The 18,028-nt window shown below is 27.2% G+C and overlaps 2 protein-coding genes and 1 non-coding gene across 4 annotated transcripts in view; 2 read left to right on the top strand and 1 right to left on the bottom strand.

The window, feature by feature from the left end:
- LOC117171527 overlaps positions 1-8,833 on the top strand; it is a 173,141-nt gene extending 164,308 nt beyond the window's left edge. For both annotated transcript variants that reach the window (XM_033358911.1, XM_033358910.1), the window contains exons 18-19: positions 1,425-1,636; positions 6,880-8,833. In XM_033358911.1, the coding sequence (XP_033214802.1) occupies positions 1,425-1,636; positions 6,880-7,034 (367 nt within the window). In that variant the 3' untranslated portion in view covers positions 7,035-8,833. The remainder of the gene's footprint in view (positions 1-1,424; positions 1,637-6,879) is intronic.
- A 1,525-nt stretch (positions 8,834-10,358) lies between these two features.
- Positions 10,359-16,188, bottom strand: LOC117171528 (leucine-rich melanocyte differentiation-associated protein-like). Its single transcript, XM_033358912.1, has 4 exons — positions 16,011-16,188; positions 15,711-15,938; positions 10,762-11,146; positions 10,359-10,684 (listed from the first exon to the last, which is right to left on the bottom strand). Exons 1-4 carry the CDS (start codon positions 16,068-16,070, stop codon positions 10,605-10,607), a joined length of 753 nt encoding a protein of 250 aa, XP_033214803.1. The 5' UTR covers positions 16,071-16,188; the 3' UTR covers positions 10,359-10,604.
- A 114-nt stretch (positions 16,189-16,302) lies between these two features.
- Positions 16,303-16,374, top strand: Trnap-agg. Its single transcript has one exon. It is a non-coding gene; the product is annotated as a tRNA-Pro (tRNA).
- Positions 16,375-18,028: the final 1,654 nt, after the last annotated feature.

Here is an 18,028-nt window from a genome sequence, read left to right as displayed (position 1 = left end):
AATACTAACAGCTATTCTGTAGGATCAACATAAACCAAACAAAAACTTACTTTGAGCTTTCAGAGGACAAACTAGTGTGTCAAAATTGAATGCAGTTTTTATAGAATGAAGTCCTACTAAAAAAATTAACTTTTCATGATCGATGTCAAACATTTTATGAACAAAAATTAGTTTATTAAAGCATTTGTTTGAAGTTTAAATTAATATTTAATAAATGTATTAAACAATACGATAATGGTTTAAACAAAAAATTTTGCTCTTTACAATGACAAATTACCACAATAATGGCAGAAAAACAAAATATTTCAAACATTTATATTCGAAAATAATTGTTTAAACAAACAAAATTTATTCAAACAAATAAGAATTTATTACAAAATAAGGTACTAATATCTAAATGACGTAGATATTTAATAATAAGCGGCAAAGATAACTAAATTGAAAAAAGCTAGAGTTCGATACCTCTTCTTAATAAAATGTTACAATTAAATAATAATAAATTGTTTAAACAAATACTAAATGCTTGAAACAAAGATCATTATTCCTAAAAATGGCAAATTTTCCAATCAAACATAAAAAAAATACCTTTTAATGAGTGAGTGCAAACAAAATTATTCAAACAAACATAAATTGTTTAAACAATTTTTAATTAGTTAAAAAATACTTAAAACCATTCCACTTGACAAACAAAAATAATTTATGGCAAAAAAAAGGAAAAATAGAGCATTCATGTGTCAATTTTGGGCCGAAATGTCAATTTCAGTTTTTTGGGGCTCCACAAGGGGGGGGGGGGCATCAAAATTTAAAGTAATTTAATGGAAATGATTGATTAGAGACCCCAACAAATTCTTAATATCTCCTGCAAGCTAAGTTTAAATTCGGAAACCTGAATCCCATTTTTCCGAAAATCAAAGTTTCCCCATGTTAATCTTATGGGATTTTCAGGGCCTTTGTGGTACGTCTTAATGTTAGCCGATTTAGCTCAAACTTGGAAGGAATTTTTTTCCCGACATATATATTATATTCGAAAGTCGGTTTTTTGGACCACACTAGTGCACACAATAGATACATCTATTATACACATGCTTATTAACTTAATATCTTGCTATATAATTCTTGCTATATAACTTATTATCTCTATACATTTTTACAATAATCCTAAATATATTTACATGAAATTAATAATACAATATATTGGAAAAAATGGAAAATTTATGATTTTTTATAAAAATGTCTATATTTCGATAGAAGGATCAGCCAGGATGTTCGCTTTCTCGGATTTTGTACCTAAAAATAATAACTAACAAAACCTCTTATCCAGATTTTTGTGCGTTTTCAGGTAAAATTGTTATCCCTTCCACGGACACCGTGCTTTTTTATATCCAATAATTTAGAAAATATCAAAATGTCTCTGTTTTTTCCAGCTACCTTTTGCCAGACAAAGGTCGCTCGGGCAAACAAAAAACCGGAGTGGTGCGTAAATCTGGGGGTTCTCCTGTTTGGAATCACACCTTCATTTACAAAGACGTGAGTCTTCAGGAGTTGGCAGAACGAGGTCTCGAACTCACCGTTTGGGACCACGATCGTATCGCGAGCAACGAGTTCTTAGGTGGCGTGCGATTTAATCTCGGCACCGGTGAGTTTCTCGAGAAAGACAATAACGGCAGTACTTGCTAATTACTCTTTCGTCCTATCAAAAATCTAAAATTAGCCCATCAGCACTCAGGAACCTTGACTGCTTACGCCATCAGTGAGCGATAAAAGCTTGTCTAAAACAGATAAAACTGACTAAACAGAAACGAACTTTCCAGTAGTTTACGCTCTTAAAAGCCTGGAAAGGAAACGGGTTTCAGTACTTCATGCTAATAATACATTTTGTCTTTTATTATTAGTTTGTGCACTCTTTTACAATTAGTCATTCAATTCCGGTTTATTTAATCGGGCAATAAAACAGGGTGTCCAACGATTTCTAGGAACAAAATTTAAGGCCTTTTCCAGACTTTCCAAATCAGGCAATCCAGTTTTTCCAGGGGGCCTTTTTCTTACACCAAATAATCAAATAACTTTTTTAGTGGCCAATAACTTATAAAAAAAAGTAGAATCATAAATAAACAAATTCTTAAATTTTTGCGAAAATAAGTCGTCTTTTTAAAAATCTTTGAATACTTTTTGCAATACATTTTTTTAAAATCTTTTTAGTGTTTGAAATCCTTGAAATTTTTTTTAATCTTTGAAATACTTATGAAGTTCTTCTTTAATCTTTGGCTGTGAAAACTTTTACGTTCTTTTAAAATCATTGCAGTTTTTTTTAATCTCAAATTTATTGAAACCTTTTGAATTGTTTAAAACCTTTCAAATGTTCTGAAATCTTGTTAATCTTTTGAAATCTTTCAAATTCTTAAAATCTTTTGAGATCCTTATACATTTTTCTAAATACTTGTGAAATGTTTCCTACATTTTTTGTATTCATTTGAAATGACAGAAATATTTGAAAACATTCCTTCATCTTCTTTATTTATTTGAAATCACTAAAATATTTGAAATCTTTGTGAAATTTTTTGAAATTTTCTAACAAAATGTGAACTCATTTAAAATCTTTGAAATGTTCTGTATTTTGAGGTACTGTACCCTTTTCAAAATCTTTGAAATTCTTGAAGTCTTTTGGAATCCTTATGTATTTTCTGAAGTACTTGTGAAATCTTTTGAAATAATCTAAAAATTTTGAAATCATTTACAATTTTTGAAATGTTTTGAAATCTTCTAAAAAAATTTGAAATCGTTAAAAATCTTCTTTTCAAATCTATATGAAATTTATTAAATGTTTTTAACATCTTTTGTATTCATTTGAAATAATTAAAATATTTTTAATCTTTGTGGAATCTTTTGAAATCTTTTAAAATTTTGATAAAATTTCTCAAATTCTAGAAATCTTTGAAATATTTGTGAAATTTTTCTTTAATCTTTGTTCGTGAAAACTTTTATGTTCGTTTGTAATCATTGCAATTTTTGAAATCTTCTCAGACTTATTAAAACCATTTGAAATTTTTCAAAACCTTTGAAATGTGTCGAAATCTTTTAAAATTTTCTAATTCTTTAAATCCTTATTATTTCTTGGAAATACTTGTGAAATCTTTCCTAAATTTTTTGTATTTATTTGAAATGACAGGAATATTTGAAATCTTTGTAAAATCTTTTGAAATGTTGTGAAGTCTTCCCTACATATTTTGTATTTATTTTAAATTACTGGAATATTTGAAATTTTTGTGAAATATTTTGAAATTTTCTAAAAAAATTTGAACTTGTTTAAAATCTTTGAAATTTTTTGTTTTTTGGCGTACTGTACTTTTTTCAAAATCTTTGAAATTCTGGGAAATCTTTTGAAATCCTAATGGATTCTTTGAACTATTTATTAAATCTTTCTGAAATCTTTTGTATTCGTTTGAAATCATTGTTATATTTAAAATCTTTTGAAATATTCGAAAGATTTTGAAATTATTTAAAGTGTTTAAAATTTTTGGAAATTTTAAAAATCTGGTGTACTGTTTATCCTTTTTGAAAACTTTCAAATTCTTGTATTATTTTGACGTCTCTATGAAATTTTGATAAAATCGTTGAAAAATTTGTGAAATATTTTAAAATCTTCTAAACAAATTTAAATCGTTTAAAATGTTTGAGATTTTTTGAAGTCTTTGAAGTCTGGTGCAATGTACACTTTTTGAAATCTTTGAAATTCTTGTATTCTTATGAAATCTTATGAAATTTTTATGAAAACTTTGTGGAATCTTTTGAAAAACTTAAATTTTTGGGTAAAATTTCTAAAATCCTTAAAATCTCTTAAATATTTGAGAAATATTTTGAAATCTATCTTTAAGTTTCGTTTGTGAAATCTTTTTTGTTCGTTTGAAATCATTCAAATCTTTGGAAATATCCTCAAATTTAATGAAACCTATTGAAATTGTTTAATATCTTTAAAATCTGGTGTCATGTACTTTTGAAATCTTTTAAACTCTTGAGAAGTTTTTAAATCCTTACGAATTCTTTGCAATATTTTTTTAATCGTTCGGAAATTTTTTGTATTCATTTTAATTATTAAAATATTTAAAACCTTTGTGAAATATTTTGAAATCTTCTCAAACATTTCGAACTCTTTGAAATCCTTTTTAATTCTTTGAAATCTGTGAACTCATTGTACTGTTAAAAATCCTTTTATATATTATAAAAGCTTCGAAACATTTTGAAATCTTGTGAATTATTTTGTAAACTTTTTAAATCTGGTGTATTCTCAAAAACCGAGTCGTCAACCCCTCGAAAAAACCGCTGTAAAGCCATGGTTCATTTTAATTCTGAAACTCAATCAACATCGAAATTTTCAACTAATAATTTTTATAATTTTTAAGATAAATATGAACAAAAGATATATTATATATTCATAAATAAAAAACTTTTTAGTATCCAGATTTCTTCTAAACGAGATGTTTCTTTCACATCCGACTCAAAGATTCGAATTACTTTTTACACTTGAATAAAATAACTGTTTTAAAAGCAAAATAAAAAATCATATTCAAGGTTTTCGTGAAAAATTCAAGGTGATTTCCAGGTTTTCAAAATTAAACAAAGAATTCAAAGTATCTTAAAAAAAATTTTTTTCAGTATTATATGGATTTAATTTGTCACTTGTAACAATAAGTTAAATTTTTTCTTTGGCGTATTACGGGCACAAACAAAAACAGGTCTCAGAAAAAATTTAATTTTCAAGAACTGCAATACAATTACTAACGGAATATTTTAAAGGGGAAAAGTTTATTTTTTACGGAAAAAATTTTAAAACGCTTTTTCTCTCGAAAATATTTCTTTCCTTACTTAACTAATTTTAAAAAATGGTTTTAGGCCAAGTTGTAAGAAATGTTCTATCATTCATTAAAATCCAGTGATTTAAAACAATTACAAGGTTGACAAAAAAATCAAAATTTCATGACTTTCCCTGACCAAATTTTCATTTTCCCTGACTGCTCTCAAGTTTTCTTTTATGTATAAAAAACACCGTACTCCTACGAGACCAGTAATAATTATGCAAAGGAATATTCCTTCCTAAATTTATTTTATAATGGGTTATCCACAATTTGCGTAAGACATACGTAAAATACATGAATTTTCAATCAGATAATTGAGTTTTCTACTAAAAAAGATAAAGATTCAACCAGAAATTAAAGAATTAAATTTTCAGTTTAAATTTCAAGCTAAGTTCTAAATCTCTGATTAAAAAAAAATATTTCTCAACGAAAAGTTTAATAGTTGATATTTCCACCGAAAAATGTTTTATTTTTCAATGAAAAACATTTTAATTAACCCAAAAATACAAATTTTCAACCAAGAAAGATTTTGCAGTCAATGAAGGAAAAAACTTATCCAAACTGTTAAGTTTTCAAAAAAATAATTTGCTGTAAAGCCGTTGAGTTTTCAACTCGGAAATATAAATTTTTAACAAATAAATGAATTTTCAACTGGAACAAAAAATAATTTTTGAAGCAAAAGTAGAATAGTTAAAATTTCAGTTTAAAAAATTCATTTTTTTGCTACAAAAAAATAATTTTTAACAAAATAGTTCAATTTTCACCCAAGAAATGAATTTTAACTGAAAATGATGAATATTAAACAAAGAAAAAAAATTTTAAACAATTACTTAAATTTTCTACCAAAAAGACAAATTTCCAGCAACAACAAAATGACGACCAAAAAGGGAATACTTAAATTTCAAGTTTCAAAAATTATTTTCAACTAGATAACTGAATATGAATAACCAAAATATATTAACTAAGATAAATTTTGAACCAAATATGGAATAGTTAAATTATCATTTTGAAAAATTTACTCCAAACCGAAAAAAAATCATTAAAAAAGTTAAGTTGTTTCATCTAAAATGATGAATTCTTATCGAAGAATGTAGTAGTTGATATTTCCATACAAAAATTAATTTTAAACCAAAAAGAATTGAATTCACCGAAAAGATGCATTTTAAAAAAATTATATAAATTTTCAAATAAATAATTTAATCGATGGATGTGATGTTGAATTTTGAAACTAAAGAATAAACCCATTTTTAACTAGTGGCATTTTTAACCAAAAAGATAAAATATCTATTATTAATAATTGTTTAATTTTCAATAAAAGAATCAAAATTAATTTCAACTTCAGATTACTGCAAATTCTCCGACTCTCAGGTTTTACCTGACCCTAATTTTATAGAATGTTCTGACCTGTAGCATCCCTGAAATTGATCAAAAAGAAAAAAATGGCAGTGAAAGATAAAATTTTTTGATTATATAAATTTTGTGTTTCAAATTTGTTCATGAAAATTAAATTTATGGTGATGCTGTCAATAATTGTAATATTTTAATTCTTGAAAGTATAATTAAATTTGAAAGGCTTATTAAACTTTATTTAACTTAAATTTTCTCATAGTTTTCCGAAATTAAAAAATCTTTACAGAAGCATTATATTTGGAATGATTTAGAATTTATCTGAATTTGAATTTTAAAAAAGCTTGAGAGGTAAAAACTCAGAGAGTTCATTAATTTGCTTCAAATATTTTTGAGTAATTTCAAAGATTTAGAAAAGAAATTATTTTCTAATATTGGTAAAATACTGTTCCGAGTGAAAGCACCAGAATAAAGCAGTTTTCTTCGCATGCGATTTAAATTGTCAGAAAATACTTTACTTGTGGTTTTCAAAAAATATGAAAATGCAATTTCATATGAAAAAAGGTGCTTTCACCCAAAAAATTATTTTACCGGCATTTTCTTTGAACTGAAAAAGTCTCTTTAAAACTGCAACTCATCTTTATTGCTGAATCTGCGACTATTATTTTTTTTCTTTTTTCAGGCAAGAATTACGGAAAACTAGTCGATTGGATGGACGCAACGGGTCGAGAATTATCTCTCTGGCAAAGTATGCTCGAGAGGCCGAATTTTTGGGTCGAAGGCGCAGTCACTCTAAGGCCCCATTTGCACAATCATGGAAAAAATGGCTCTTTCTAGACTCTTTTTCAAAACGTCAACGATACTTCGGGCAAGAGTGCATTAATTGCTATATTAGCTAGGGACCTTCAACATTCGCCAAACAATGCAACTTTTCTTGTTTATACCAGAAAATGAATTATTTCGCGTTGTCGACACAATTTTATACGAAAACTAGTGCCTTTTGGATTATTACTCGACCAATCGCGCAACGCCCTCGTATTCTTGACATCACCGACCTCCGGTGAAGAAAAAGAATCTCTGTTTCATTATCAAATACCTGTTTGCAAGTAATCTCTTTACAATTTTTTGAATAGAAGCTAAACGGACAATTTTTTTTTCACCGGGGAAGACCTGGTTCTACAAGGAAGAATTAATATAAGCCTCGTTTAGGAGGTAATACGTCATTGAGCGACGCGATATTTGTGATGTTTTTCTTCTATTATGTATTATCGATAATACGAACTTTGGACAATGCTATAGAATGCCACGTGTGTAGGTGTGTAGCTGTAGGTGTGTTACTCTAACTGAAAAAAACTAGCCATTAGACGATAATTCCGTGTACCGTGCGATAAAAATAATAATTGGATACATATTCTCTAACAAGGCATCCAGCGTTCAAATTACACGACTTTTATAGTATTTTTTATATTGAAAGTTTTCCCACACTTAATCAACAATCAATTGCAAAAGCTGTGTTAAAAATGTGCCAATTTTAATCAAATAAAATGCGGAATACTTACAATTGATACGAGTCTCATATAGTGTCGTTAGAAACTTTCCGAGAGGTGCATTGTTAGAGATTTTTGGCTAGTGGAATTGCTGTGAAAAAATAGAGAAAATAAAGCAAAGAACCGAATTGAAGAAAAAAAAACCCTCCCTGATATATTGTCAATTTTACTCGGTTCTTTTCTTTCTTTCTATTCGAGAATTTATACTCTAGATGTAATAATGTTTGTTGGATTTTTTATTCATCGTGGCCAAGATAATTTTCACGGCAAACAGTGTGAAAATAAAGCTGTCCACGTGACTGGATAAAATTGGACAGTTTTCTCTCTGAATGAGAAAAACACATGCTTCCATTATGTACGATATAGTAAAGCGTTTTCTCTTATACACTTTTTCTCTAAACTGAAACGCGAAACGGTGTATTTGAGTTTTTAAATACGCTCGATTTCCGGTAAGAATAGATTTATTTATATATAAAATATTATATACACATACAATTATTATTATTATTATTATTATTATTATTATTATTATTATTATTATTATTATATACGTTATAGACGCGTTGTATATCGTCGTAAAAAATTATTAATAAGTGAAAAATATAAGTATTATATAGTACTTTAATTGCAGAACAAAGGAAATGCAAGGCTGAGTCGATAATTAGTACTTAATCTGTGTACTTACTGCGTCAAGACCTCGGTTAGGAATGCAATCATCATTGTATTAGAATATTAGGTAGACCCATTTATAAATAGATGATCCGTATTAATTATATGCGTGAGATAATAATTATCCTTTCGAACAGGGTGGTCGTCATAAACGAAAACTGCCTTCAATTTTTTTTCGCGTAAAGACTTTGATATGTTCAATTTTATTAATGCATGTTATACGACTTTTATAGAAAATATCAACAAGGAAAATGTGTCGTACGCTCGATCGGAATTGTTGTTCGTTATTTGTATTAAATCATCAAAGTTATTACGCGTTTTCATACTATACATTCCTTTATTATTGTATAAAAAAATGGAATAAGATTTTTATTTATATTCCATTTATCGATGTACATGAAAATAAATCTTTTGTACCTTTACTCACTGATCGATTTGAGAAACTTTCGGCGATCCATTACAGGGTGTCTACTCAAATCCTGGAAAGAAATTCCCTGACAATTTCAGGTTTATTCCAGGGATAATTTTTCGTAGTATGCAGCCATTCAAATATTTTGCATTTTTTTTTTTAAACAATCGACTCAGAATATGTATACAGTTTAGCGAGTTGATTATAAATAATGTTTTTTTCCATTTCTAGGGATTAAATTAATATGTTTAATTTAGAAAGTTTTGACGAATGATATTAAAAAATATTCTTAAGTATATTAGCACCATCGATAAATTAATAATTAAATAATACTAAAAACATAATCAATCATTTCTTGAATTTGTCTATAAGTCTACGAATTGATAGATGAATTTTTAAACAACTTGCTGAATTGTAGAATACATAAATTCTCAACCAAATAGTTGAATTTTCAACTAAAATGGAATAATTTTCAAATAAATTATGGTCTAAGGAAGATAAATTTTCAACCAAATATGGAACAGTTAAATTTTCAGTAGAAAAAATTAATTTTCCATCAATCAATACAAAAAATTTAATGGAAGTTATACATTTTTATCTCGAATGAGGAATCTTCAACTGGACCAACCATTTTTTAACAAAATATATGAATTTTCAACTAAGAAAAACAAATTTCGAAACATATAGTTGAATTTTAAGCCAAAAAATAAATTTTTAACCAAAAAGAGAATTTTCACTCCAAAAAATGAATTTTAAATAAAGAAAATTAAATAATTAATTAATTTCTTCTTCTTAAGAAGATTAATTTCTACCAAAAAGAAGAATTTTCGAACCAAAAAAATTTCCTCCAAAAATTGAATAGTTACAATTTCAATTTAAAATTAATTTTTATCACAAAAAATGCAATAAAATAGTTAAAGCTGTAACTGGAAGTTACATTTTCAGTGTAAAAAAATTAATTTTTGCCCGAAAAAAGCAAATTTTTTAACAAAATAGCTCATTTTCTAACCAAAGTGATGAGTTTTCAATTAAAATGATGAATCTTAAACCAAAAAAATAATAATTGTTACCAAAAGAGTAACTTTCAACCAAGTAATTAAATTTTCATTCCGAAAAGGATAAATTATAACGGAAAGATGTAGTAGTTGATATTTCAACCAAAAAAATTTGGCTTTTTAATCAAAAACATTTAAATAAAACCAAAAATACAAGTTTTCAACACGAATTTAATTTTCAACTAAGAAAGATTTTTCAGTCAAGAGGGATAAAAAATGTCCCACAAACTGTTGAATTTTCAATTGAAAAGATCAATTTTGGACCAGGAATATTAACTTTCTATCCAAGAAGAACAAATTTTCAAGAAACGACAAGAATTTTGAACCACATACTTGAATTTTCAGCGGTGAACGATAAATTTTCAACCAGGACTAGAATAGTTAAATTTTATTTTAAAACCTTAATTTTAAACAAGCAAAAACATGAATTTTCAACAAAACAGTTTTAAAAAAGTCATATAAAGCTACTTTTACAAATAAATAATAATTGTTATTCAATTTTATATTGCCATTTTAAAAAATTACGCTCTCGTACATGTTCCCTGACTTTCAAAAAAAAATTCCTGACATTTCCAAATTTTTCCAGGTACACAAAAGTTCGCAGACATCTCCAGGTTTTTCAGGTACAGTAGACACCCTGAATTATCAGTCTACTTGTTTACTATTTGTTAATAGAGAAATCTTAAAAAATATATAATTATTAAAAATTAAGCAGTTTTTTTTTAATTTAGAGATCATTGTTGGAAATAAAGCGATTGCCTTCGGAGTTTTTGCCAGAGTAGCGATACCTGCATTTTCCGTAAGCTCCTAGAAAAATAAAATAACAAGTGTAAGATTTTGTTGATAAAATACCTCTGAGTGATTAAATTTTTTGTTAAATTCACCTTTGTGATCTTGTGGGCCACGAGTTGTTCGCGGCAAGGGTGTATAACTAACGTTGAAAATTCCTTCGTCAAATTCACCGACTGTTGGTGTTTCAAAAATATCTGGCGACGAAGAACGATCTGGTAATTTTACTGTTTTTAGATATCGTCCTCGATTTTCAGCTTCAATTCTTTCCTGACAAGTTACAGGTCGAGAGTCCAAAAATTTTAGAGTTTTGGGCAATGTGTAAATTGCGTATAGTCTGTAACGTTCGTAATCGTCTTCATCATTCAAGTTTGGATCTGTGAGTTGGTCAGGACATCCTGGATTCCCGAGAAGACTAACGTATACAACTTTTGGACAACGTTCTTTTATTCTTTGCAAAACGCTGTAGATATCTGAAAACTGAAATTTCACTTTTCAAAGATTGATACTTTTAGCTTTTTTCGAAAAAAATCGATTTTTATATTTCAATACGGAGAGATTAAGGAACTTTCATAAGATAATATGGTGAATATTGGTTGATATCTTTATAATTAAATGTTTATTATTAAAATTAAAATAATCTTGGTGTTTTTTTTTGAAAAAACTAGAATTTTGTATTTAACTACCAAGCAATTCAGACATTTTCATAAGATTATATTTTAAATATTGGATAACATTTGTTATGGATCTTTTTATTGAATATGGTTGTCTGTAATCCCAAGAATATTTCAAAATGGCAATAATTTGAGGGGCGGCTTTATAAAAAAGTAGATGTTTGTATGTATAAAAAAAACCATTCTGTACATATAATTGGATACTATGTTATTGTCATATTTCTGATATTATTTTATTTATTTTATATTACATTTTATACACTTTATTTATTTATTATAAATATCAATGATGAATATTTTATTCATGAACATTTTAAAAATTATATTTTACTACCACAATAAAATATTTTGCTTTACTCAGATTTTGTAATTCCGTATTAATTAAAGACACAAGCTAATCTTTTGAGAAAGCGACTCTCCCATAATTTTAATTTTCATCGTGAACTATTCTTGGGATGACAGACAACCACAATCTTTTGATGTCTTCATTTCTTAATAATTCTTGATTCTATTTACAGAGAACTTTAATTTAAACTTGTTTCAGCTGCAAGCACAGTGGGGCAAAAAAAAACTCCCCAGAAGACAATTTTTATCCGATTTTAAGTTTAAAAAAATCAAATATAATAAAAAATCGCACAAAACTTTCATGGTCTATTAAAAAAAAGTTTAATTATTTGTTCATTCAATAAGAAAAATGAAACAAAATTTAGACTTTTTAAGTGTATCCTTTGAAAAAAATTTTTGGATTCATTGCAAAAAATATCCAAAAAATATGAAACAACTATCGAAAAAAGATTTTCCATAGCAACAGAAATGTTTAGAAATTTATTGAAGTTTACAAAGAAGTGAACGAAAAGGATTCAGTGGAAATTGGCACAGATTCGTTACTTGATTCGCACTAAATTTGAACAATTTATAGAAAAGAGTTTTTAGTTGAATTGATGAAATTTATTAAATTATTTGTTATTTTATAAACAATTATCCATACCAGGTATTTATTATGGTAGACTTAATTACAAATGCATTATTTTGCTATTTTTCCACATTTAAATTTTATTTTTTTAACGTAATCAACTGAGAATAACATCTTTTATCTCTCTAGACACTTCAATAACGATCCACTATTGTTATGAACTTATTATTACATATAATTTAATTAACGTTGCCATACATAGCATGTAATATAGAATTTTAACAAGTAATTAAGTTTCTTTAACAAATTATCAATTGTTATCATTTAATATCAAGAAATTATTGCCTAGTAATTTTCAGTGTATTTCACAAGAAAAATGCAATTTTAAATGTAAAACTGCATTAGATGAGAAAATTTGTGTATAACATTATTAACAACAACGATAGCGGATGATTACCGAAGTGTCTGAACAAAGTTAAAAAATATGTTATCAACAGTTGATTACGTCAAAAGAACAAAGTTTAAATGCTTGAAAAATAGCTAAATAATACATTTGTTAATTAAGTTTATTTAGAAAATTATCAAATGTCATAGATTCATATCAGGAAGTCATTACGAAATAATCGACTGTTAATTGCGTGAAAAAAGCGGAACTGTATTCATAAATATATAAAATGATGAAAATTGGTTTAAAAATTTATTTTTAACTATAACAGTTGTTTATTGTCATCGAAATGTCCTAAAAATTTTAAAGTCTAAAATTTTAAGTTTAGTGTGTCGAAAAAACAAAGTTTCTACGTCCAAAAATAGCCAAGTAGTACATTTGTTAATTATTATCGTTCAACAAATTATGAATTTTGATATTACTACAAAATATGATACTTAGGTTTCATCAAAACGTAATATATGATAGATTTTGTAGAAAACATTTTATTTATTCCATAATAAACACCTGATGTGGATCATGGTTTGTAAAATATGTTTATAAATAACAAAATATTTATTAACATTCATAAGTTCTACTAAAAAACTCTTTTTGTCCATAAAGTGTTCAAATTTAGTGCGAATCAATATATTTTAAAACATTTGCGTTGCTATTGAATATATTTGTTGAATACTTGCTTTATGTTTTCTAGGTATTTTAATTGAATCCGCCTATTTTTGTCATAAAAAATATATTTAGACTTCAAAAGTAAAAAAAAATCATTTCTGCTGTTAACTAAAAAAAATTAAGATTTTTTTAAAATTGTAGTCAGAAACAGAATTTTTTTAAAACGATTTTAGCGAAAATGAACATTTTATATCCGGATTAAAATGGTTTATATTAAATAATTTAAATCAAATGCTTAAAATTGCAAGTGTTCAATTTCAAAAATAGGTAAAATTTCAAATCGTAATTCCTCATACAAATTTTAAACTTTGTTGCCAATTTGTTCACAAAGTTGAGGAACTAGTTGTAATAATTAAGTCGTGGGGATTTTTTAAAAGAAAACAAGTTTCTGCAATACAAACAAAATAAAAATTCTTAATGTAACCTGTCCTCTTAAGAAATTATATAATAAAAAATAGATTCAAAAGATAATTAACACTTTTACAGTGTAATACTTTTCACGGAAAATAGTAGAAACTTTAGGTCAAGTAGAAATACAAAATTGCTATGTTCGAAATTTCTCATAAACCCCAAAAATCTGATTTTATGGTCAAAAACCCATTTTTTAGTAGGTGTCAGTATATAATAATTCATAACTCCGCCATTTTTTATTTGATTTCCATTTTTTTTTTTTAATGAACACGTTTTTAAATATAAATTGATCGTTTCATCACGATGTAAAAAAGTGAACAGAATGTCTACTTAAACCCCAGAAAAATATTCCCTGACAATTCCAGAGTTTTTCATTTTTTTCATAGCACAGAGCATTTTTTGGAAAAATCAACCTGCGCATCTAGACAATTTCGCGAGTTTATTAGAAACAATGGTTTTTCAAGTGTTTGTGAATATCTAAATGTTTAAAAATAGTACTATTAATTCGTAAAATTAAATAACTGTGTTTTTTATTTAAGAAAGTAATTTTAAAACAATTTTATTTTATCGTCCTATGCTTCAAATTAAAGGTATATCTTTATGTAAAATTTATGTGGGCACTATATTATATTTAATTTAAAGCGCTTAAAATTCCTTGCTTTTCAAAAAAATTATTGCATTTTCAACATGATAGATAAACTTTTAACCAAACAGTTGGGTTTTCAATCAAAAAGATAAATTTTTAACCAAATAGTTTAATTTAGAACTAAAAAAGTTTAATTTTCAACGACAAAATGGAATAATTAAGATTTATTTTCAAAAATTAATATTAAACAAAAAAACGAACTTTCAGCAAAATACTTGGATTTTCAACTAAAAATATAAATTTCTAACCAAATAGTTGAATAATCACGCATGAAAAAAAAAATTTCATAAAAAAAGATTTTACAGTCAAGAGAGCAAAAATTTCAACCAAGCTGTCGAATTTTTAAGCAAAAAGATTAATTTTCTATCAAAAAGGACGAATTTTCAACAAAATACATGAACTTTCAAACAAAAATAGAATAGTTAAATTTCACTTAAAAAACTTAATTTCCCCAAAAAATGAAGCTACTTTTACAAGGTTTTTTTTCAGGTGAAAATCGCATCCAATCCTAAATAATAAAAAAACTTGTTATACGCGGAATTGAAGGTACTTTCAATATATCAATAGCGAAATATCACTTGATTAAAAAATGTAATTAAATCGCTGCTAAAAGTTGAAAAAATATGAAATTCCGAAGCTTTGCGATTTTTCACCGTGATAATATAAACAGTCAATGGTTAAAAGTGTATCTTTTTCTACTTTTAAAAGAAAAAAATTTGGAAATCGAATGAAAATTAGCGGAGTTATGAATTATTATATATCATATATGCACCTACTAAAAAAATATCATTTTAAACATAAAATCAGACATTTGGGGTATATCAGAAATTTTCAAATTAAAATTGATCAAAAAATATATTATTAAGCCGTTTTTTTTTTTAAATAACAGCTAAAATAATAAAGAGGTCATGCTAACGGTTTCGTTAGTTGCATATTTCATTCAGTTATCATTCACAGAATAATTGCCCAATATCGGGGTCAACGACATACGGTGAACGTACGGAGCGTAACACTTTTCAAACACCATTTTTTTATCAACACCTGTTTTTTATCTAGTTTTACGTATTTTCACTTACTACTTGTTTAAACAAATTCAGTTGGCCATTGACGCATGATAAATTGTGTTTTATATTACACTTAATCAGGGAAAAACAAAGCGTATTTTTTCAAAACAAGTTTTAAATGAAAATACCCTCCCAATTTTTGCAATTATTTTTCGCGCCAGAAACAGCTGTACAAATATATGGCATTTCAAAAATCAAAACAAAACAATAATAACCTAAAAATACCTTATTATTATTGAGGCTCAGTGTCGTTAGTTGGGACATGTATGGGAGTGTCTTTAAATCCTTTAGTTCATTATTGTCCAGAATCAATTCCTCCAGTCTCGTAAAATTCTTGACAGCCGAAACAGATTTTAATTCATTGTAGGATAAATCCAAACTGACACAATCACAGCCCACAACTCCAACCAAACCAACAGGAATTTTTTCAGCACGTTGCCCAGTATACCATACCTAGAATTATTAAATCGCGTGATTAAATTCGTTTGCATTTTTTGTTTAGAAAATAAAAGGGGATTTTTTTACCCTATCATGCAGAACTGTCAAAGCACTTCTATTGAAATCCTGATCCTTATGCCCAGCCATCTTGTATTTTCCTATATGTTTCTAATTTTATATCACAGTTCGTACTTGCAGAGGTACTTGTCCCTGCTTACTTGGCGTTGTCACGTTTGTTGCTTTTCTAGTCTCTTCGGAAATAAATACGCGGTAGAGTCAAGAGAGGTTATATTCATAACCCCCACCAACATATAAACTGGCACGCTGGCACTCGTCTCTCGAATTCTACACTTCATATTTCTAAAATTACCACACGTGTGGCTCGTTGGTCTAGGGGCATGATTCTCGCTTAGGGTGCGAGAGGTCCCGGGTTCGAATCCCGGACGAGCCCGCCTTTTTGCAATTTTTTAAAATTTTATTTATACGCATCCAAATTATTGTAAATTCCTTTCCACACATCATTCTCCTCTCCAAAACATGTTCCAAAGTGGAATAAATATATTTGTAAGTAATCATTCATGTATTTAATCATGTACTACATACTTCCTTTACTTACTTTATGAAAATTCACAAATGAAACACATAACTCGCAATAGTTGTAGAGTTAATATGAATTTAACTTTACGCGTGAAAGAAAACTAGTTGTGAATTCGTACTCGAGTATTTTCCCTTTGTATCTATATATGGTCCTTATTTCAGGAGCATTTTGCTTTCTGTTAGCAAATGCATTTGCTTCCTCATAGAGGAAGTATTAGTGATTTTTACATATGAGAAAAACTAAAGTTTTTATTTCGTCAATTTAAAAATGCAAATGTGCAAAAAATACAAAATTACAAAATAAAACAAACTATTTTTAAAATACAAAGACAAATCACACTAACCAAATTTTTTATTTAAAATGCTATTATTTGAACTGGAAAAGGGAAGGGGGAAGTTCGGTCGCGCCCTATCCAATTCCCAGCTTTATGATTTTTGTTTTATACAAAAATTATTAGAATTATTTTATTTGAAAATTTACGATCAAAAAGTCTTTTCCATTCACGCATCAACTTGGAATTATATCGATTAAAAAGTTTTTCCGTTTAAAAGAGGTTTTGCAAATATTAACAACATTCATTTTAAACATTTTTGAAGGACATATTTTGTTCACGAGCAAAAATTGTATTGAAGGTCGTTTCTAGGTTCACCGGAATTCGGTGAGAGCAGAACAAATATTTTCGGTAAACTCAAGAAGACTAGATGAGGTGTCATGTTCACCGAAATTCGGTAAGCGCCAGTCTAAATATTTCCTGTGTGCCTATACAGTAGACGCCTATACCTCTACGTAGTGCATCTTAGAAACAATTTCATTGATATATATATATATTAAAGTTTATTTATAAAAATAATTTTTAAAATAAAGTTAAAAAATACACAAGAATTTCTTCTTTTACAGAAACGCTGTAGAGAAGTTTATACTAAGAATTTTTTAATTCATTGTTTTCAATAAATGCACATGATTATTAAAAATCAGTTCAAATGGTGTTGACGAAATACAAATATAACTTATTACTTTAACAGTAAATAGGTATGAACTGGATTATTATTTCCAAGCATACAAAAATTGCTGACTATCAGAATATTATTACAATCTCTATCAGTCAGAGTCATTTTATTTGCGAATTTATTATCAAAACGTCTTTTCTATTTATGCATCAACTTTAAATGATCTCGATGAAAAAAGTTTTTCTGTTTAAAACAGATATTTCAAATATTACACAGGCCCACAAAAAAAAGAAAAGTGTCTGTGCAATTGACCAGACCTATATATTCTTATGTATTTTTCGACGCTGAATCCGAATTTGCAATAAAAAAGTAGGGTCCAGCTACTTTTTTATGGGGTTTTGCTCGAAAAACCTCATTTTTTACGGTTTTTTCATGTTTTTTTTCTAAATGAAAAAAACAATAAAGAAAAATTTTATTTTTTTGACTTCAGAATCGAATTCTACGGGAAAAAATACATCGAAAACCATGTTTTGATTTTTTTTTTACAAAAATTTCAACCC

Source organism: Belonocnema kinseyi, chromosome 4, assembly GCF_010883055.1.
Source record: "Belonocnema kinseyi isolate 2016_QV_RU_SX_M_011 chromosome 4, B_treatae_v1, whole genome shotgun sequence".
In the NCBI taxonomy this organism is placed as follows: domain Eukaryota; kingdom Metazoa; phylum Arthropoda; class Insecta; order Hymenoptera; family Cynipidae; genus Belonocnema; species Belonocnema kinseyi.
This window is presented reverse-complemented; position numbering and strand designations above follow the sequence as displayed.